This window comes from Mobula birostris, chromosome 10, assembly GCF_030028105.1.
Source record: "Mobula birostris isolate sMobBir1 chromosome 10, sMobBir1.hap1, whole genome shotgun sequence".
NCBI classification, from domain to species: domain Eukaryota; kingdom Metazoa; phylum Chordata; class Chondrichthyes; order Myliobatiformes; family Myliobatidae; genus Mobula; species Mobula birostris.
Genome location: NC_092379.1, coordinates 20100458 through 20123427, shown reverse-complemented (window position 1 = coordinate 20123427; position 22970 = coordinate 20100458). Strand labels below are relative to the sequence as shown.

General features: G+C 44.6%; 2 protein-coding genes across 2 annotated transcripts in view; both read left to right on the top strand.

Annotated features, from left to right (window-relative positions):
* The first annotated feature begins 5121 nt into the window (after positions 1-5121).
* LOC140203889 (uncharacterized) lies at positions 5122-6426 on the top strand. Its single transcript, XM_072270038.1, has 3 exons — positions 5122-5297; positions 5407-5986; positions 6097-6426. Exons 1-3 carry the CDS (start codon positions 5252-5254, stop codon positions 6338-6340), a joined length of 870 nt encoding a protein of 289 aa, XP_072126139.1. The 5' UTR covers positions 5122-5251; the 3' UTR covers positions 6341-6426.
* The window catches only part of LOC140203888 (uncharacterized), a 71342-nt gene continuing 54738 nt past the window's right edge, over positions 6367-22970 (top strand). The window contains exons 1-3 of the mRNA XM_072270037.1: positions 6367-6435; positions 20042-20347; positions 20436-20753. Coding sequence (XP_072126138.1) covers positions 20080-20347; positions 20436-20753 — 586 coding nt within the window. The 5' untranslated portion in view covers positions 6367-6435; positions 20042-20079. The remainder of the gene's footprint in view (positions 6436-20041; positions 20348-20435; positions 20754-22970) is intronic.

The following is a 22970-nucleotide window of genomic DNA, read 5'->3' as shown; positions in this document are numbered from 1 at the left end:
AAGTTTTAAACAATCTGTAATGAATACAAGCCAATGGTTGGTCGAGGCAGGTACATATGAAAATACTCAGATGTGGTGAGAAACATAAGGAGGTAAGCTGCCCACAGACACAGAGGTTGTTGTTTGGTGAGCTCGTGTTTCAAGAGAGGTCTTGTTTCTGCTGTGTCAGCTGAGTGACGCAGATTCCATAAGGGAACAACCAATCCCAGTGGACAGAGAGGGAATGTGAAAGGTTCACTTTGGGTGAGAGACCCCTGGCAGGTTTGGGTTCTAATTGATCTTGAGGATGAATTTCAGCCAAAGGTCTCAATGTGCTGCAGTTAATGGGGGAAACAGGGATACAAGGGGTGGATATTATGCTGCTGTGGAGTAGAAATCTAATTAGACCACATCTGGAGCACTGGCTGTGAGTCTTAGCATCCACCCTCAGGAAGGATATGTCTTCCTTGGAGAGGGGTTTCTGTGGACAAGGGCCAGTGAAGTGCCACTGGGACTGGGATAGAATATCCGGTGAGGTCTCTTGTTCCCTGAATTGTGGAAAATTGAAGGCCAGTGTAATTGAGGAGTTTAAAAATATTCAGGAATGGCACAGAAGAATAACACAAAGAATCTGTTACTTCAGGATATACAGGGCACTGGAAATCTGGAACTCTCCCTGGGCAGTGGTCAAGACTGGGGAGGTAGGGGTGGGAGGTGTCAGTTGAAACTTCAAAATTAGTAGAATGTTGTTTGAGTTCAGTTATTAAAATATGTGGAGCCAAGGAGGGTAAATGGAGCTCGGACACAGGTCAGATTAAGAGGGCATAGACTGGAGGGCTGAACAACCTCCTTCTGACACTCAGTGCATGGGATAAATTTGAACAGAATCTCTGTGTGCAGCTGTTGATTTACCAGAAACACATTTCATATTTTCATTCTTGACAGGTGGGTGAAACTGGGCAGTGATATCGGGGATATTTCCTTCTCAGCTTCCTGTCGGAGATGTGGCTTGACTTAATCTGAACAGGGGACCTTCCAGGGGAAGTAGGCTTACTACAAATGTTTGTAGAAAGAATAAGTTCGCTGCTCAAGGCATGGAAATACTTTTTTGATTCAGGGACCAATACTAATAAACAATTCTTGTATTACTGAAAAGAGGATAGACTAATGGGACTGAAAGTCTGAAGGGAGAAGACATCCATGTAAGTATGGAGACATCTGTCCTCTGAGAAGTAACAATATAAAGCTCACTTGAACCAAATTTAAATATTGGGTCCGATGGAAAGAAAACAGAGATTGGCTCAGATTATTTACGCTACAAGCAGGAAATTTGTGCTCTGGCCCAATGCCATTATTATGATGCTTTCAACTAAACTGCTCCAGTACAGATATAACACTGACATCTGCATAAGAATGGGAAAAATTGCCCAGTATGTCCATTCTCGAAATACAGGACAGACTTAATTAGACAATAATTGCCCAATTCGTCTATCACTTTAGTAAAGTGATGCGAGCCATATTTGACAGTGTTGGGAAGTGGCACTTACTCACTGAATAACCTAATCAACAGTGACTAGTTTAGGTGTTGCTGGTACCACTTGGTTCTTCAGTGATCAATCTTGTTTTGTCTGTTGCTATCAATTCCTCTGGCAACACATTCCAGGTACTGACTACAATTTTGCGTCATAAATCTCATTTATACTTTCCCCCCTCACCTGAAACCTCTGCTCTCTTGGCATTTAATGTTTCTACTCTGGAAAAAAGTCTGTGACCATTAATGCTCCTCATAAATTTATATGCTTCTGTCAGTCCATCCCACTGTCTCCAAAGCTCCAGCAAAAACAGTCCAAGTTTATCTAACCTCTCCTGACACCTGATAAGTTCCGATCCAAACAACACTCAACTGAATCTACTCTTCACCTTTTCCAAAGAATCCACATCATTCCTGTAATGCAATGGCTAGAACTTTACCTGCTCTAAACATGAAATTAGCACACAAACTCAAGATAAGCTGAACAATTTTGGAAGGGATCCCATATGATCTGAGTATTCAGCAGAGGCTCTCCCCGTGAGTGCTGTCAAAAACCTTCTCAAAGTCCATGAAATTTATGTACAGTTGTCTCTGCCACTCTGTGCACTGCTCTGTGATGTTACACAGCATGAAGATCCGGTTGACAGAGCCTCTATTCCTCCTGAAACCAACTTGCTCCTTCTTCAATCACACATTGGATATAATCCATTGGACAGTGACTTTGGTCGGACAAAAGTGTTTTGCTGCACCGGTTGTTGCAATCACTTATTGCTCCTTTCTAGGGGATCCTAACTCCCTTTGTCCAGTCCGTGGGCACTTGTCCCCATTCCCAGATTATAATGAACAGTGGTTGCAGGATGACTGCTGCAACTTTTGGTTCAGCTTTGAACAGTTCTGCTTTCAAATTGTCATGTTCTGGAGCTTTGCTGTTTCTTCGTGATTTAATCACAGTAACAATCTCTTCTTTCTTGGGTGGATCTGCATTGATGTCAAGGTCCTCTGCGTCTACTCAGTAAATCTCTGAAATACCCTGTCCATCGTGCTTCATGCTCTTGTCTAAAGCAGACAGTTCTTACCTCTCATAGGACTACTGGATCTGGCTTGGAACTTCTTGCATACCAATTTTGAAATCTTGTATATATTTTCCTGATCATGTTGACTGGCTGCTGCTGTAGCTGCCATGCAAGGTCTTCCATGTAGACTCTCTTATCCATTCTTCAAAACTCTTCGCTTTTTTGTTAGCTTCAGTGAATGCCAATTGAAGTTTCACCTTAATTCATGTTGACTTTGCATTGAAACATAGAAACATAAAAAACCTACAGCACAATACAGTTCCTTCGGCCCACAAAGTTGTGCCGAATCTGTCTCTACCTTAGAAATTACTAGGCTTACCCATTGCACTCTATTTTTCTAAGCTCCACGTACGTATCTAAAAATCTCTTAAAAGACCCTATCGTATCTGCCTCCACCACCGTTGCTGGCAGCCCATTCTACGCACTCACCACTCTCTGCATAAAAAACTTACTCCTGACATCTGCTCTGTACCTACTCCCCAGCACTTTAAACCTGTGTCCTCTTGTGGCAACCATTACAGCCCTGGGAAAAAGCCTCTGACTATCCACATGATCAATGTCTCTCATCATCTTATACACATCTATCAGGTCACCTCTCATCCTCCGTCATTCCAAGGAGAAAAAAACGAGTTCACTCAACCTGTTTTCATAAGGCATGCTCCTCAATCCAGGCAACATCCTTGTAAATCTCCTCTGCACCCTTTCTATGGCTTCCACATCTGTCCTGTAGTGAGGCAAACAGCACTGAGCACAGTACTCCAAGTGGGGTCTGACCAGAGTCCTACATAGCTGCAACATTACCTCTCGGTTTCTAAATTCAATTCCCCAATTAATGAAGGCCAATACACCATATGCCTGCTTAACACAGAGTCAACCTGCACAGCTGCTTTGAGTGTCCTATGGACTTGGACCCCAAGATCCCTCTGATCTTCCACACTGCCAAGAGTCTTACCATTAATACTATATTCTGCCATCATATTTAACCTCCCAAAATTAACCACTTCACACTTACCTGGATTGAACTCCATCTGCCACTTCTCAGCCCAGTTTTGCTTCCTATCAATGTCCGCTGTAACCTCTGACAGCCCTCCACACTATCCACAACACATCCAACTTTGTGTCAAAAGCAAACGTACTAACCCATCTCTCCACTTCCTCATCCAGGTCATTTATAAAAAGCACGAAGAGTAAGGGTCCCAGAACAGATCCCTGAGGCACACCACTGGTCACCGACCTCCAAGCAGAATATGACTCATCTACAACCACTCTCTGCCTTCTGTGGGCAAGCCATTTCTGGATCCACAAAGCAATGTTCCCTTGCATCCCATGCCTCCTTACTTTCTCAATAAATCTTGCATGGGGTACCTTATCAAATCCCTTGCTGAAATCCGTATACACTACATCTACTGCTCTTCCTTCATCAATGTGTTTACTCATATCCTCAAAAAATTCAATCAGTCTCGTAAGGCATGACCTACCCTTGACAAAGCCATGCTGACTATTCCTAATCGTATTATACCTCTCCAAATGTTCACAAATCCTGCCATTCCAATACCTTTGGGTTAGTCAAGTTAAGATTCACACTAGTAGAGTTTGTTTTTACAATTTAGAACACTTTCTTCCTAATTTTCCATCTTTCTTCTAAAGCTGTCCGTGTTTCCTACTGTATCCATTCTTTGTTTTTCTTTCCAACCCTGCAATGTAGACAAGCCTCACTGATCTCCTTGAACATTGACGCCATCTGCTTCCACATTGTGTTGATCTTGTCGACTGACAGATATTCCCCTTAGAGACATGGACTCAGAAACACCAGTCTGTGGTCAGATGTCCCCTTTGCAGAGAAGAACCTGGCACTGAAATTCATGTTGTCAAGTGTGAAAGAGAAATTTTCTGATCAGTCAGTGTAGATTCCAACCATTTCCACCAGGGATCCCTGTTTAACATTGATTCTTGTGGATTGGGTGCAGTCAGAAGATTTTGTGGTAACACTTTTTTGTTGCTTAATACATTTTCCTGCACAGACCAGTCTCTCTCAGACCGTCACTAAGGAGTATATTTGCCCTTTAACTGAGGGGTATCTGTCCACTGACTGGTGTCTCTCAGGAGAACATCTGTCCACTGACTGGTATCTCTCAGTCCTTCTCTCGGGGATATCTGTCCACTGACTGGTTTCCCTCAGTCCCTGTCTCTCAGGGAGTTATCTTTCCATCGACTCGTGTCTTGCCGTCTCTGTCTGTAAAGTGTGTATCTGTCCACTGACCGGTGTCTCTCGATCGCTATCTACAGAGGGATACCTGTGAACTGGCTAGTGTTTCTCATTGTCCCTCGCTGGGATTCTGTGTTTCAATTTACACAAACTGTTCATCGCTGAAATTGTTGAATCGAGCAGAGTGTGACAGATCTTTAATCCGAATCTGGTCACGGCCGCTGACCTGCCGCCTGTTGCAGAGACAAACATCTTTTAGGGAATTGAAATCGCTGCTGTGGGTGGGGACAGGAAGCTGCGCCTCTGGTTTCAGTGTGTGAGAGTCTGTTCAAACCGCGGCTCCCTCTCTCACTCACAGCCCACGTCCCTATTTAAACAGCGCTCACTGGCTCCGGACGAAGCCGGCCTGAGCTGAAGCCGCCGATCTCAAAAGTGTCCAAGTCCGGCTCAGTGCTCAGGGCGATGGGGGTCGTTCCTTATCTCTGTCTCCTCCTGTCTTGTCTGGCAGGTGGGTGTCCCGCGGCTTGTCGCCCTCCCGGGACCGGCTGTTTCTCGGAGGCTTTGTGAACCTCTAACCGTGGAACATTTTTATTAATTTTGCTCTTTTTTATTGACAGGCGTGCGGTCCGACATCGTGCTGACACAGCCCGAGTCAGTGGTGGCAAAGCCCGGACATTCCCACAGACTGACCTGTGCGGTCAGTGGGTTCGATATCAGCAGCCGCTACATGTACTGGGTGAAACAGGTCCCCGGGAAAGGGCTGGAGTGGTTGGTATCGTATTATAGTGAAAGTTACAAGTACTACGCGCCTGGAATCCAGAGCCGGTTCACCGCTTCCAAGGGCAGCAGCAACTTCTATCTGCAAATGAACAACCTGAGACTGGACGACACGGCTACCTACTACTGTGTGAAAGGCTGCTATTACGATGTATACGAGAGTATACAGAGTTACCGTAGGCGCTATACTATGGGATGTGATGGTTGGGATGGCACAGTGTGGCAGATGGCGGATCCCTCCATACACAAACCTAACCGCACAAAACTCTTGGAATTGGGCTCTTCGGGCGCTTCCACCGGCCTTTACCCCGAAAGTCGGCCTGAGCTGAAGCCGCTAATCTCAACAGCGTCCAAGTCCGGCTCAGTTCTCAGGGCGATGGGGGTCATTCCTCATCAGTCTCCTCCTGTCTTGTCTGGCAGGTGGGTGTCCCGCGGCTTGTCGCCATCCCGGGACCGGCTGTTTCTCGGAGGCTTTGTGAACCTCTGCCCGTGGAACATTTTATTAATTTCTGCTCTTTTTTTATTGACAGGCGTGCGGTCCGACATCGTGCTGACACAGCCCGAGTCAGCGGTGGTAAAGCCCGGACATTCCCACAGACTGACCTGTGCGGTCAGTGGGTTCGACATCAACAACTACTACATGAGCTGGGTGAAACAGGTCCCGGGAAAGGGCTGGGGTGGTTGCTAGCGTATAGAATAGAAAGTTACATGTACTACGCGCCTGGAGACCAGAGCCGATTCACCTCTTCCAAGGACAGCCAGAGAGGGTTGTGAGAGGGGCGGTGGTTGCGGTACGGCGGTGTATCACTGTGGCAACTGTGACAATCATATCTGCTGGGGCGGAGGAACATCGCTGACAGTGACTTCAGGTAAGACCAACTTCTCAATCGTATCTTCACGCGCTAGTATTTTATTTATTTACGGGTTTGGCGAATTCGATGATTCATCTGAAATCAGTGAGATATTTAGAGCAAGTACATGAATCTCCCCGAACCGGCGGGTTTCTCTAGAGCCCAGTAACAGTACAAGGGTACATACCCCACCCACCAGTGAACTGTCCACAGACCGGGAACAGGCTCAGGGGAATGGGGTCGGATCTTGTCGCCAGACTGTGCCTCGACACCGGCCGATTGTGCTGAGTGAGCTCAGTGTTTGGTTCAAGTCTGGCTTCTGATCCTCAGCACCAACTGAAGCCACGTTCAGGGGCTGAGTGTTTCAATGCAGTTGAACATGTTCCCTGTCAGTGACAACAATGGATCTGTTCAGTGTCCAGTTATTGGGATCGGGTTTTACTGTCGGCTGCTTTCATGTTGAAGGAAATGGGATTCAGACATAATCTGAGGGAATGGTGTACACATGTATGACCTGGTTGATGGCTCAATATCTCCAGGGTACAGGTGGGTGTCAGTCCCATCATGTAATGTCCGGCCTGAGGTCCATCCCGCGACAGCAAAAGTATCGGCGATATCCCAGATTAATTGATGGCATGAAGGTTTTAGCTTTATTCCCTGATGGGTGAGGAGCTGGGGTATGGTGGGGAAGAATTTTGGAGTTGGGAAGGCAGTGGGGAAGTGGTGCAGGAAAGGTAAGGCAGGGAATTGAAATCACAATCCTTCACACATTCCGGGCAGCCTTGCATTGGTGGGTGGGGGAGTGGGGAGTGGTGCAGGTGGGGTGGGGAGGGAAGCGTTCAAGTCAATAATGTGTAATAGGGGAGTATTTAAGGGAAGGTTTGTTGATGAACGTTTGTGATCTGGAACACACTGCCTGAATGATGGTGGTGGCCAATAGTGAGTGTAGAGAGGGAACAGGAGGAGATCCGCCTTTTGTCGGGATACAGGGAAGAGCAGAGAGACCAATGGGTTTATTGGGTTTGCTCAGCTAAAGGGAAGCACAGACACTATCGAATGAATGGCCTCACTCTCTGCTCTGTCATTCAATGGAATCAGTATTTATCTTGTAAATCTGGGAAATTCTTCCTCAAAGGATTCCAACAAGCACCCCAGAGTACACAGAGCATGAGTTAAATACAGATTACAGCTCCCATGTCCTGTGCTGGCAGCCATGGATTAGACATAAATATCCTTCTGCACTGTCCCATCCCTCCCAGTGCAGGGGCAGCAGAGGTTAGACACAGAGTGAAACTTCCCCCAACTTGTCCCATCACACACTCACGGGACACGAGTTGAACTTTACTGTTCAAATGAACTGCTTATTCTCAGTTCACAGACAGAGCAACTCATCTAATTTCTTGCCCTCCTCCATCCCCCGACTGGGTTTGTTTAACAAGTGCTTTCCTACATTAACCAGTGTTGCTGGTGATTCAGTAAAAGTGGTTGTGAGATAAAGTGCTGACATTCACAGAGCAGCTTTCATGGTGTCCCCGAGATCCTCACAGGCAATGAAGTAGTTTCAAAGTACAGCCCTGTTGTAGAGTCGGGAATGTGGAGCCACTCTGCACACAGCAGAATCCACAAACTACAAGGTGAGAACGATCAGACAGTCTGTTCTGGTGATGTCATTGAAGGAGAAATATTGTCCAGGACACCGTGAACACAGTGATCCAATGGACAGGCACAAGGTTGGATTCGGAGTGATGGGAAACAGGGCAGTACATCAAAGCAAACAACAGGAATTCTGCAGATGCTGGAAATTCTAGCAACACACATCAAAGTTGCTGGTGAACGCAGCAGGCCAGGCAGCATCTCTAGGAAGAGGTGCAGTCAACTTCCAAATCCCTTACTCGCTCTTCCTTCAGTTAGTCCTGACGAAGGGTCTCGGCCTGAAACGTCGACTGCACCTCTTCCTAGAGATGCTGCCTGGCCTGCTGCGTTCACCAGCAACTTTGATATGTGTTGCCAGTACATCAAAGCAGATGAGTAGTGCAGAGGGATGGATGAACAGTCCACGGATACCACCACAACAAAACTGACAAATTTAAACTCAGTTCATAATAATCTGCAGCAGATTTGGATCTGTGGTCAGATTTCCAACATCTTAGTAATTGGTATTGGTTTTAAATCTAGTCATTAGTAATGATGACCCTTCAGTTTTACTGATGTCCCTCAGGGAAGGAGATCTCTCATCCTTACCCATTGAGCCTATTTATGACTCCTGACCCATCAATGTGCTTGTCTCCAAATGCCCTCTGCATGGCAGCTCATATGTGTAATTCATTCAGACTTTACTGGTAAAGCCCAGATCCCAAAGGGTGAATAAACAAATTGCCTACCAGTTGTTCATACTACCTGATGTTCAATCCACTTACTACAATATAGACTAAAATCCGACAAAGTCTCCCCGATCTGCTGATTCACCATTGATCATTTTGTACAAATAACCAAGTGTTATTTCTTTTCTTTTTGTAATTTATTTTTATTGAACTTCATCATCAAACAAAACTTTCCATAAGATACTGTACCATATATACCATATAGTCATATTTGTCACAAATCTCCACATAATATTTATCTGAGGTATACACTTATAGAAAGGATAGGAAAGAAAGAAAAATCAAAAGAAGAAAACTATGTACAAAGTAGGGAGTGATCTTTTTTTTACAACATATTCATTGACTTGTGAGAATGAAATCAGGCCTACGAGGTGTTATGTAGTTAAACTATTTTTTCCAGTATGAATAAAATTGTTCCAAATTATGATTAACAGATGCTGTTATCTTCTCCATTTTGTAAATGTCCATTGTAATTTCCATCCATACATTTAAAGTTGGGCTCCCCTGTGATAACCATTTCCTGGTAAGGGTCTTTTTACCAGCACCAGCAGTACATTCATTAAATATTTATCTCTTTTCAACCATTCTTGAGGTATACACCCAAAATATATGGTATTACTGTCTCAGGGTATTTCACATTCAAAGATGTCTTGTAGGGCATTATGTATCCCACTCCAATGGTCTTTGATAACGGGGCATTCCCAGAATATATGATAATGGTTTGCATTTTGATAAGCCATTTTGATTTCCACAATTTCTCCGGCAAACAGGGGGTTACTATCATAATAGAATTTCTGAGAGGGTGTAATAAAATATCTTATTAAGTTTTTCCACCCGAACTCCCTCTACTTCTGTGAACTGGTACACTTCCATTGATACCTCCATGTAATTGTCCAGTCTTTCTCAGATATTATTATCTCTCCTTCCTTCTCCCATTCTGTTTTAATGTATGAAGCTGAATGTGTTTTAAGATTTGACAAACCCTTATACATGCTTGAAATTATTCTACTACCTTTGTCTAAATTATGTTTTCCTAAATAGGTCTATCAGACATGTACTTGCCTTGATTACATTTTTAACCATCCTATTAACATACCGTCACATTTGTAAATACTGGTAAAAGTCTTCTTTTTCTAATAAGTGTTTCTCTTTGAGCATTTCAAAACTGAATAGTATTCCTTCTTTCATTATATTGCAAGTAGCTGTTATTCCTCTAGCTGTCCAGTCCTAAAATCTAGCATCCAGTTTATTCAGCATAAAATCTGAGTCATATGCACACCATTTAAGAATTGCAATGTCTCTCCCTAGTTTATACTCTTTTATAATAGTTTTCCATATTTTAAGAGTCCATTTCACCCACAGATCATCAATAGTATTTATGTAACTTTGTAGGTTGTTATCAGCCAAAATTGCCTGTATGGGGATGGAAAGTATCCTCTCCTCAATGTTTTCCCATTAAGTGTCATATGATAGGTTGCACCAGCATATCACAGCTCTCAACTGTGCCGCAAAATAATAATCTCTAAGAGAAGGTAGGCCCCATCCCCCCTTTTCCTTGGCTAATTGCAAAATTTTGAGATGAACCCTAGGCCTTTTACCTTGCCATATATATCTTGATAGCATCTTGTTGCATTCATTGAATTGATTTTGGTTAATCTCTATTGGTAGGGTCTGAAAGAGATATAGTAGTCTGGGCAGTATATTCATTTTATATAACCATATAACAATTACAGCATGGAAACAGGCCATCTCAGCTCTTCTAGTCCGAGCCAAGCTCTTACTCTCACCTAGTCCCACCAACCTACACTCAGCCCATAACCCTCCAATCCTTTCCTGTCTATATAGCTGTCCAATTTAACTTTAAACGACAACATTGAACCTGCCTCAACCATTTCTGCTGGAAGCTCATTCCACACAGCTCTGAGTAAAGAAGTTCCCCCTCATATTACCCCTAAACTTTTGCTCTTTAAAATTTTAATAAATTCGATCCTTGAACTGAGAACAAGAAAAGGAATTAGGTTCCATCTTGTTATACCTTCACTAATTTTTTATATAAAGGCTGATAATTGCATTCTGATAATTTTGCCAAATCTTTTGGCATAATGATGCCCAAATATTTGACAGACTCTGTTTGCCATGCCCAAGGATATCTACTTTCAATTTCTCTTGGGCTATAGTTATATGAGAGTAGCTGGGTTTTACCTATGTTGATCTTGTATCCTGATAATTGGTCATATTGTTCAAAGGGCTGCATCAATTTAGGTAGAGTCTGTTGGTTGCCCTAGATAGATCAAAATGTCAACCCAAGTGTTATCTCATTGCAAATTTCTTCTGAGCTGATCCACCCAGATCCAGTTCCCCTCTTCATCTCAGCACCCTGTGACCCACCCAGATCCAGTTCCCCTCTTCACCCCAGCACCCTGTGACCCACCCAGATCCAGTTCCCCTCTTCACCCCAGCACCCTGTGACCCACCCAGATCCAGTTCCCTTCTTCACACCAGCACCCTGTGACCCACCCAGATCCAGTTCCCCTCTTCACCCCAGCACCCTGCTGTCAGTTTGATGGGTGTTTTTATAAAGACCCAGAGGAACACTGATCCAGACAGAACTGTACTTACCACCTGCTGGTCTCGGGATGTAAAAGATGCTCAGCTGCAAATCTCACCGACTGACATTATTGTGCCTCCTGCACTGCCAACACTGAGCAGCTCAGAGGGAACATCTGTGGGTGAGAAACAGAGTTAATGTTTCAAATCAGTGACCTTTCACCAGACTCCGTCACTCTGATTTCTGGCAACTACACTGTTTAGGAGGCAGTAATCATAACATGATTGAGTTCACTGTGAAATTAGAAAAAGAGAAGCCAAAATCTGATGTGTCGGTATTTCAGTGGAGTAAAGGAAATTACAATGGCATGAGAGAGGAACTGGCCAAAGTTGACTGGAGAGGGACACTAGTGGGAAAGACAGCAGGGCAGCAGTGGCTGGAGTTTTTTTGCGAGAAATGAGGAAGGTGCAAGACAGGTATATTCCAAAGAAGAAGAAATTTTCGAGTGGAAAAAGGATGCAACCGTGGTTGACAAGAGAAGTCATAGCCAAAGTTAAAGCAAAAGAGAGGGCATACAAGGAAGCAAAAATTAGTGGGAAGACAGAGGATTGGGAAGTTTTTAAAACCTTACAAAAGGAAACCAGGACGGTCATTAAGAGAGAAAAGATTAACTATGAAAGGAAGCTAGCAAATAATATCAAAGAGGATACTAAAAGCTTTTTCAAGTATATAAAGAGTAAAAGACAGGTGAGAGTAGATATAGGACCGATAGAAAATGATGCTGGAGAAATTGTAATGGGAGATAAGAAGATGGCAGAGGAACTGAACGAGTATTTTGCATCAGTCATCACTGAGGAAGACATCAGCAGTATACCGGACTCTCAAGGGTGGCAGGGAAGAGAAGTGTGCACAGTCACAATTACCACAGAGAAAGTACTCAGGAAGCTGAATAGTCTAAAGGTAGATAAATCTCCTGGACCAGATGGAATGCACCCTCGTGTTCTGAAGGAAGTAGCTGTGGAGATTGCGGAGGCATTAGTGATGATCTTTCAAAAGTCGATAGATTCTGGCATGGTTCCGGAAGACTGGAAGATTGCAAATGTCACTCCGTTATTTAAGAAGGGGGCAAGGAAGCAAAAAGGAAATTATAGACCTGCTAGCTTAACATCAGTGGTTGGGAAGTTGTTGGAGTCGATTGTCAAGGATGAGGTTACAGAGTACCCGGAGGCATATGACAAGATAGGCAGAACTCAGCATGGATTCCTTAAAGGAAAATCCTGCCTGACAAACCTATTACAATTTTTTGAGGAAATTACCAGTAGGCTAGACAAGGGAGATGCAGGGGATGTTGTATATTTGGATTTTCAGAAGGCCTTAGACAAGGTGCCACACATGAGGCTACTTAACAAGATAAGAGCCCATGGAATTACGGGAAAGTTACATACGTGGATAGAGCGTTGGTTGATTGGCAGGAAACAGAGAGTGGGAATAAAGGGATCCTATTCTGGTTGGCTGCCGGTTACCAGTGGTGTTCCACAGGGGTCAGTGTTGGGGCTGCTTCTTTTTACATTGTACATCAACAATTTGGATTATGGAATAGATGGATTTGTGGCTAAGTTTGCTGATGATACGAAGATAGGTGGAGGGGCCAGTAGTGCTGAGGAAACAGAGAGTCTGTAGAGAGACTTGGATAGATTGGAAGAATGGGCAGAGAAGTGACAAATGAAGTACAATGTTGGAAAGTGTATGGTTATGCACTTTGGCAGAAAAAATAAATGGGCAGACTATTATTTAAATGGGGAAAGAATTCAAAGTTCTGAGATGCAACGGGACTTGGGGGTCCTCGTACAGGATACCCTTAAAGTTAACCTCCAGGTTGAGTCAGTAGTGAAGAAGGCGCATGCAATGTTGGCATTCATTTCTAGAGGAATAGAGTATAGGAGCAGGGATGTGATGTTGAGGCTCTATAAGGCGCTGGTGAGACCTCACTTGGAGTACTGTGGGCAGTTTTGGTCTACTTATTTAAGAAGGGATGTGCTGACGTTGGAGAGGGTACAGAGAAGATTCACTAGAATGATTCTGGGAATGAGAGGGTTAACATATGAGGAACGTTTGTCTGCTCTTGGACTGTATTCCTTGGAGTTTAGAAGAATGAGGGGAGACCTCATAGAAACATTTCGAATGTTGAAAGGCATGGACAGAGTGGATGCGGCAAAGTTGTTTCCCATGATGGGGGAGTCTAGTACGAGAGGGCATGACTTAAGGATTCAAGGGCGCCTATTCAGAACAGAAATGTGAAGAAATTTTTTTAGTCAGAGGGTGGTGAATCTATGGAATTTGTTGCCACGGGCAGCAGTGGAGGCCAAGTCATTGGGTGTATTTAAGGCAGAGATTGATAGGTATCTGAGTAGCCAGGGCATCAAAGGTTATGGTGAGAAGGTGGGGGAGTGGGACTAAATAGGAGAATGGATCAGCTCATGATAAAATGGCGGAGCAGACTCGATGGGCCGAATGGCCTACTTCTGCTCCTTTGTCTTATGGTTTTATGGTCTTATGATACTGTGGGTGAAATGGTGCTGGTTGTGGCTGGCAGTCTGAAGGTGATAACCAGTGTTCAGCCAGTTACACTGGAGTCAGTCCCAGAGTTCCACAGACCACCGTATCCCAGGATTTACTGAGTGACAGTTACCCCCAGAGCTGTTACCACACTCTACCACATGACACCGGGTCCTACTGGAATTCCCAGGGTAACACGGGAAATCCACCTCCACATTCCCCTCACAGTCCGGACCTGACAAAGGATCACATTTCCCATTCATCTGACTGGTGTGTCAGGAAGGTAATTAATTACGAGTTATTTCTGGTTGTGAATCATGTTTTAAGTGTAATACAGGTTTATTATTTTAAACAAAAGGTAAGATATCACAAATAAGAGAAAATCTGCAGATGCTGGAAATCCGAGCAAAACACGCAAAATGCTGGAGGAACTCAGCAGACCAGGCAGCATCTATGGAAAACAGTGCAGTCAATATTTTGGGCTGAAACCTTTCAGCAGGACTAGAGAAAAAAGGCTGAGGAGCAGATTTAATAGCTGGGGGAAGGGGAGAGAGAAACACAAGGTGATAGGTGAAACCTGGAGGGGGAAGGATGAAGTAAAGAGCTGGGAAATTGATCAGTGAAAGAGACAGAAGTCCATGGAAGAAAGAAAAGGGGGGAGGAGCACCAGAGAGATGTGATGGGTAGGCAAAGAGATAAGGTGAGGGAGGGAAAAGAGGTTGAGAAATGGTGAAAGGGGGTTGGTGGGGGCATTACCAGGTGTTTGAGAAATCAATGCTCATGCCGTCAGGTTGGAGGCTACCCAGACGGAATAAAAAGTGTTATTCCTCCAACCTAAGTATGGCCTGATCACGACAGTGGAGAAGGCCATGGATTGACATATCGGAATGGGAATGGGAAGTGGAATTAAAATGGGTGGCCACTGGAAGATCTCGCTTTTTCTGGTGGACGGAACATGGGTGCTCAGCGAAGCAGTCTTCCAATCTACGTCGGGTCTCACCGATATAAAGGAGGCCACACTGGGAACACTAAACACAGTATTTGACCCCAACAGACTCACAGGTAAAGTGTCACCTCACCTAGAAGGACTGTTTACGGCCATAAATGGTAGTGAGGGAGGAGGCAGCACTTGTACACGATGGGCAGAGGTAGCCATGGGCACTCGCATGGGTCCCAGCCATGCCCGCCTGTTTGTCGGCTATGTCGAGCAGTCTTTGTTCCAAGCCTACACTAGTGACCGTCCCGTACTTCTTCTACACGACATCGATGACTACATTGGTGCTGCTTCTGCACCCATGCTGAACTCTTCAAATTCATCCACTTTGCCTCCAACTTCCACCCAGACCTCAAATTTACCTGGTCGATTTCTGACACCTCCTTCCACTTTCTCGATCTCTGGAGACAGCTTATCCACCGTTGTCTATTATCAACCCACAGACTCTCACAGCTATCTGGACTATACCTCTTCCCACCCTGTTACTTGTAAAAACGCCATCCCCTTCTCTCAATTCCTCCATCTCCCCTGCATCTGCTCTCAGTGTGAGGTGTTTCATTCCAGAACGAAAGAGATGTCCTCCTTTTTCAAAGGGGCTTCCTCTCCTCCATCATCAACGCTGTCCTCAACTGCACTGCTTCTATGTCATGCACGTCTGCTCTTAACCCATCCTCCCAGTACCTGACCAGCGATAGGGTTCCTCTTGTCATCACCTACCACCCCACCAGACTCTGCATCCAGCACATAATTTTCTGTAATTTCTGCCACGTCTACCAGGATCCCACCACCAAGCACATCATTCCTTCCACCCCCCCCCCCACCCACCCACTTTCTGCTTTCCACAGGGATTGCACCCTACACGACTCCCTTATCCATTCGTCCCTCCCCACTGATCTCTCTCCTGGCACTTATCCTTGCAAGCGGAACACGTGCATACAATTCATCAATGAATTTTACTACAATCCATTTACTGGGTTCCAGAGCTGGCCCTGGTATCCATTGGGATTGAGGTTTTACAGAGAGAGAAGAATACACATGATTCAAACTAACTACCTCGCCCCTCCACATTTCAACTTTCCATTATCCTTCTGGTCAGTTTGTCTACCCATTCCCATTCTGACATGGCTGTCCATGGCCTCCTCCACTGCTCCAGAGAGGCCAAAGTCAGGTTGGAGTAGCAACACTTCATATTCTATCCAGATATCTGCCAACTTGATGATGCGAATACTTATTTCTGCAAAATTCTGTAATCTCACCAACCCCTCCCCCTCCCACTCCTTTATTCTCTTTTTTTCTCTTCCCCATACTAGGTACACCCTCATCCCTTCACTTCTCCTCACCTGTTCATCATCTCCATTTGGTTCCCCTCCTCCTGAACACTTTCCTCCATGGTCCACTGTCCTGTCAGATTCCTTCTGTTTCAGCCATTTATCTCTTTCACTGATCCCCTACCAGCTTCTTAATTCATACCCCCTCCCCCATCTACACACTTTCCCCCCCACCTGGTCTCACCTCTCATCTGACAGAATGTATTCCTCTCTACTCCACCCACCTTCTTATTCTGGCTTCTGCCCACTTCCTTCCCAGTATCAGGGAAGGCTCTCGGCTCGAAAGATAGACTGTTTATTCCCCTTCATAGATGCTGCCTGACTTGCCGAATTCCTCCAGCACTTTGTGTGTGTTGTTCAAGATTTCCAGCATCTGTAGAATCTCTTGTGTTTCTGGTTGTCCATACACTCATTCATTTGTGTACATTGTTGCTTCAGTGTGACTCAGATCCCAATTCCAGTTTCCTTGGCCAAGAGGGAAACTCAGTGATCCCAAGGAATGTCACAGCAGAGAATATTTTGGTAGAATTACCCACGCATTGACAGAATTATATGCTTCTTGTGGAATAACACCAGCATTCAGAAACAAGGGGAGCGATCCTGACTCTGTCAGATTTTATGTGGGGATCGCATTTCCCAGGGACTGCTGAACATCAAGACCATGCTGAGATGAGACATAACTGGGAAACCTGCAGAAAACATGTTTAACAACATCACAGTGCTGATTAAACTAAGATTCACAATTCAGTGACCCTCCATTGTACACCTAGGTTTGCATATTTATGATATTACACAAAAACAATGGTCATCTAGACTTCTTCAGGGTCTTTCTATTTTAAAAGAAAATTGCTCATAATCTTACTGAAGTGGGAAAGGTTAAGAAATGCGCATCAGATGATCTGTCCCAGTCAGACTGGAACCGTGTGTGTTACATCTGCTCTTTCTTCAGACAAAGACACTGACTCACAGTCTCATTGAAGGTCTCAACCATGACATAAACACAATCAGCCTCCACACTAAATGTCAAAGAGCAAAAACACCCCACATGCCTGAAGGTGACTGAGTGTATAAATGGTGTACACAAAGTGCAGAGAGCTGCAATGTAAGTGAACTGATGATAGAACATAGAAAACCTACAGCACAATACAGGCTTTTCAGCCCACAAAGTTGTGCCAAACATGTCTTTACCATAGAACTACCTAGGTTTACCCATAGCCCTCTATTTTTCAAAGCTCCATGCATCCATCCAGGAGTCTCTTAAAAGACCCTATCGTTTCCACCTCCACCACCGCCACCGGCAGCCCATTCCACGCACTCACCACTCTCTGTGTAAAAAAAAAAATGTACCCCTGACATCTCCTTTGAACCTGCTTGCAAGCACCTTATAACTATGCCCTCTCATGCTAGCCATTTCAGCCCTGGGAAAAAGCCTTTGACTATCCACACAATTAATGCCTCTCATTGTCTTGTACACCTCTATCAGGTCACCTCTCATACTCGTTGCTCCAAGGAGAAAAGGCCGAATTCACTCAACCTATTCTCATAAGGCATGCTCTTCAATCCAGGCAACATCCTTTTAAATCTCCTCTGCACCCTTTCTATGGTTTCCACGTCCTTCCTGTAGTGAGGCAACCAGAACTGAGCACAGTACTCCAAGTAGTATCTGACTAGGGTCCTATATAGCTGCAACATTACCTCTCGGCTCTTAAACGTAATCCCACGATTGATGAAGGCCAATACTGTACACCATATTCTTTCTTAACCACAGAGTCAACCTGCATAGCAGCTTTGAGTGTGCTATGGACAAGGACCCCAAGATTCCTCTGATCCTCCACACTGCCAAGAGTCTTGCCATTAATGCTATATTCTGCCATCATATCTGACCTACCAAAATTAACCACCTCACACTTATCCAGGTTGAACTCAATCTGCCACTTCTCAGCCCAGTTTTGTATCCTATCAATGTCCCGCTGTAACCTCTGACAGCCCACCACACTATCCACAAGGCCCCCAACCTTTGTGTCATCAGCAAATTCACTAACCCATCCCTCCACTTCCTCATCCAGGTCATTAATAAAAATCACAAAGAGTAGGGGCCCAGAACAGATCCCAGAGGTACACCACTGGTGACCAACCTCCATGCATAATATGACTCATCTACAACCACTCTTTGCCTTCTGTGGGCAAGCCAGTTCTAGATCCACAAAGCAATGTCCCCTTGGATCCCATTCCTCCTTACTTTCTCAATAAGCCTTACATGGGGTACCTTATCAAATGCCTTGCTAAAATACATATACACTACATCTATGGCTCTACCCTCATCAATGTGTTCAGTCACATCCTCAAAAAATTCAGTCAGGCTCATAAGGCACGACCTGCCTTTGACAAAGCCAAGCTGACTATTCCTAATCATATTATGCCTCTCCAAATGTTCATGAATCCTGCCTCTCAGGATCTTCTTCATCAACTTACCAACCACTGAAGTAAGACTCACTGGTCTACAATTTCCTGGGCTATCCCTACTTCCTTTCTTGAATAAGGGAACAACATCTGCATCCCTCCAATCCTCCGGACATCTCCCGTCCTCATTGGCGATGCAAAGATCATCACCAGAAGCTCAGCAATCTCCTCCCTCTCTTCCCACAGTAGCCCAGGGTACATCCCGTCCGGTACCGGTGACTTATCCAACTTGATGCTTTCCAAAAGCTCTAGCACATCCTCTTCCTTAATATCTACATGCTCAAGCTTTTCAGTCCGCTGCAAGTCATCCATACAATCATCAAGATCCTTTTCTGTAGTGAATACTGAAGCAAAGTATGCATTAACTACCTCTGCTATCTCATGATAGTGCATTGGGAGGTGGCCTCAATAACTTCACGAGTGCAATCACACAAACCTGACATTAACCCAAAGGACAGGTGACCCAAAAATTGATCAAAGAGCTGTCTTATACACTTAGCATTTCCTAAAAATCACTGATTGCTCTAGAACTGAGGGACTTTCTGCCTCATTCCTGATGGTGATTAACGTTCAATCCCTGTTGCTGCTAGAAGGTTCAACAAAGAATAATTTGCCAATACTTCCAAGATATTCTGTTTAATCCAAAAAGCATTGACGAATTGAATTTAATCTCCCAAACACCAGGTTGGGATTTGAACCCATGTTGCCAGTTCATCAGTCCCTAACTTATGGATACACTCTGACCATGGCTGCTCATTTCAAGTGAGACAGAGGCTTCAGTGTTTGTCAGCAAGAATGCTAAAACCACAGGCGCCAGCAGAAGTAGTGCAGGTGTATGAGTGAGCAGAGTTGAAAGAATACGAAGTTTTCTGAAGTTTGTGTGGGTGCTGAAGGTTGCAGAGATGGGGAGAGGCACAGCCACAGTAAGACTGGAATGTTGGGATGTGAAGTTATTAAACTGAGTGAATCCCAGGCTCAGCCCAGATGGAGAAAGGGATTCTCATTGATTCACAGTGTTCATTGTTACTAATCAATGGCACTGAGTCTCCAAGCAAAGAATATACTGAGCTGTGTCTCTGCTGAGAAATCTGCATGCTTCTCTGTCTCACAGAGCTCCGTCTCACAGGTACAGTTATTAGAAGGGGATTCTAAAACTAGTTAGCACATCCTTTGTTCTGATTTTCTTTTCTCAATCAAAATTAACAGGAATATGAGACACGTGATTCAGCCCTGGGAGTTTCTGTTATTCTGTTTGCATTAAATGCAGCTGTCATGTACTGATGATCTGTTTTGACCCAACACAACCAATAGAAATATCTCCAGTAAGATTTTGAAGATTTCCATTTCTAATCCACAGATTTGTATGTCTTTATTCAAAATCCCTACATTGAAGAGATGTGGATCCACAAGACTGCTACTGTGAAGTGCACAGTTATCTGTACGGATCCAGGAAAATTACGCGTCTCTTGGTACGTGGGCAGGAGGGTGAAAAATGCAGGAACTGTCAGACATCAACCACAGAGGGATGGGACCCGATACAGAGTGCTCAGCGAAATCCGGATCAGTTTGGAGGAGTGGTTCAGTGGGGTGGAGTACGAGTGCTCCGCTCAGGAATCTTCTTCTTCTTCTTCCCTAGTGTCAGCACGAACTAAAGGCACCAAAGGTGGGTAACAGACCAGTGATTAAATAGCCGGCAGTAGTTACTTGAGTCAAAATGTTTGACATTTCTTTTGTTTTCTTGTCTATTCCAGTCGAAATAAAAAGTCCCAAGGTCAGTCTGCTGCTTCCACCTCAGGAAGAGATCAAGAATAGGAAGGTGGTCACACTGGAGTGTGTGGTGTCTGGATTCTACCCGAACCAAATAAATGTCATCTGGAAGAAAGGCAGCACTGTGATCACCTCTGGCACCAGCGCTACACCGACCGCTCTGGAGCAGGGGAGGACTTTCAGTGCCAGACACTTCCTGACCGTGAGTTTACAGGAGTGGAAGTCAGAATCGGTCTTCAGCTGTACAGTGACTCATCCCCCCTCCAACACCCGTATCAAGAAGCAAGTGAAGAATGTCCAAGGTAGGGTCCTGGGACTCATCCCATTATTGAAATTGTTTACATTGTGCTATGAATTCAAGGTAAACACCTATTCATGGTGCAGCCCTGGTTTAGTTATGTGAGTGAACTGATAAAGTTCAAAGTACAAAGTACATTTATTATCAAAGTATGTGCACCATATACAACCTTGAGATTCTCTTGCAGGCAGTCACAAAACAAAAGAACACAATAGAATTCAGAATCAAATATCCAATGTATGAAAAAGAAAGAACAAATTGTGCAAACAATAAAAAAATGCAAACAAACAATCCACAGAAACTGAACCGCAGAGCCCCCTGAAGTAAATCCACAGCCACGTTGCCAGTTCAGCACTGCAACCGGTGCAGGAGACCGACGGCTGCAGGCCACGGCCGTGGAGCCAGGCTCAGTGCTGAGGTGAGTGCCGATGGCCGCAGGCCGCAGCTGCAGAGTCAGTTCAGTGCTGAGGCGAGTGAAGCCTCATGGAGTAGTGAGCTGAAAACTGGATCATCCTTCGCCTTTGGTGACAAAATCTTAATCTTTTTAATCTGGCTCGGTGATAAAAATCAGCCAATCTTTGATTTGTTCTCTGCTCTCAACCAACATAATCCAAAAGCTTCACCATAAAAATTATTGTATCTGAGATAATGCTTTCACAACTTGAGGAGAATCCAGACCATTTCACTGGACAGGCAATAGACAATAGACAATAGACAATAGGTGCAGGAGTAAGCCATTCAGCCCTTCAAGCCAGAACCACCATTCACTGTGATCATGGCTGATCATCCACAATCAGTACCCTTTTCCTACCTTCTCCCCATATCCCTTCACTCCACTATCTTTAAGAGCTCTATCTAACTCTTTCTAGAAAGAATCCAGAGAATTGGCCTCCACTGCCTTCTGAGGCAGAGCATTCCACAGAACCACAACCCTCTGTGTGAAAAAGTTTTTCCTCAACTCCGTTCTAAATTGTCTACCCCTTATTCTTAAACTGTGGCCTCTGGTTCTGGACTGCCCCAACATCGGGAACATGTTTCCTGCCTCTAGCATGTCTAATCCCTTAATGATCTTATATGTTTCAATCAGATCCACTCTCATCCTTCTAAATTCCAGTGTATACAAGCTCAGTCGCTCCAATCTTTCAACATATGACAGCCTCACCATCCCAAGAGTTAACCCCGTGAATCTACGCTGCACTCCCTCAATAGCTAGAATGTCCTTCCTCAAATTTGGAGACCAAAACACTACACAATACTCCAGGTATTGGTCTCGCCAGGGCCCTGTGCAACTGCAGAAGGACCTCTTTGCTTCTATACTCAACTCTCCTTGTTATGAAGGCCAAAATGCCATGAGCTTTCTTCACTGCCTGCTGTACCTGTATGCTTACTTTCAGTGACTGATGAACAAGGACGTCTAGATCTCATTGTACCTCCCCTTTTCCTAACTTGACACCATTCAGATAGTAATCTGCCTTCCTGTTCTTGCCACTGAAGTGGATAACCTCACATTTATCCAAATTAAACTGCATCTGTCATGCATCTGCACACTCACCCAACCTGTCCAAGTCACCCTGCATTTTCATAACATCTTCCTCACATTTCACACTGCCACCCAGCCTTGTGTCATCTGCAAATTTGCTAATGTTACTTTTAATCCCTTCATCTTATCATTAACGCATATTGTAAATAGCTGCAGTCCCAGCACCAAGCCTTGCGGTACCCCACTAGTCACTGCCTGACATTCTGAAAAGGACCCATTAATCCCTACTCTTTGTTTCCTGTCTGCCAACCAATTTTCTATCCATGTCGGTACCCTGACCCCCAATACTATTTGCTCTAATTTTGCACACTGACCTCCTATGTGGGACCTTATCATAGGCTTTCTGAGAGTCCAGGTACACGACATCCACTGGCTTTCCCATGTCCATTTTCATAGTCCCATTCTCAAAAAATTCCAGAAGATTAGTCAAGCGTGATTTCCCCTTCGTAAATCCATGCTGACTTGGACCTATCCTGCCACTGCTATCCAAATGTGCCACTATTTCATATTTTATAATTGATTCCAGCATCTTCTCCACCACTGATGTCAGATGAACTGGTCTATAACTGCCTGTTTTCTCTCTCCCTCCTTTCTTAAAAAGTGGGATAACATTAGCTACCCTCCAAGCTGCAGGAACTGATCCTGAATCTATAGAACATTGGAAAATGATTACCAATGCAT

What these genes read in the sequence shown, in the direction of transcription:
- LOC140203889 (XM_072270038.1), top strand. Translation starts at nt 5,252, where the DNA reads ATGGGGGTCGTTCCTTATCTCTGTCTCCTCCTGTCTTGTCTGGCAG. An exon ending in CCTCCTGTCTTGTCTGGCAG is followed by an intron (nt 5,298 to 5,406) that starts GTGGGTGTCCCG and finishes TTTTATTGACAG; the next exon opens with GCGTGCGGTCCGACATCGTG. An exon ending in CCTCCTGTCTTGTCTGGCAG is followed by an intron (nt 5,987 to 6,096) that starts GTGGGTGTCCCG and finishes TTTTATTGACAG; the next exon opens with GCGTGCGGTCCGACATCGTG.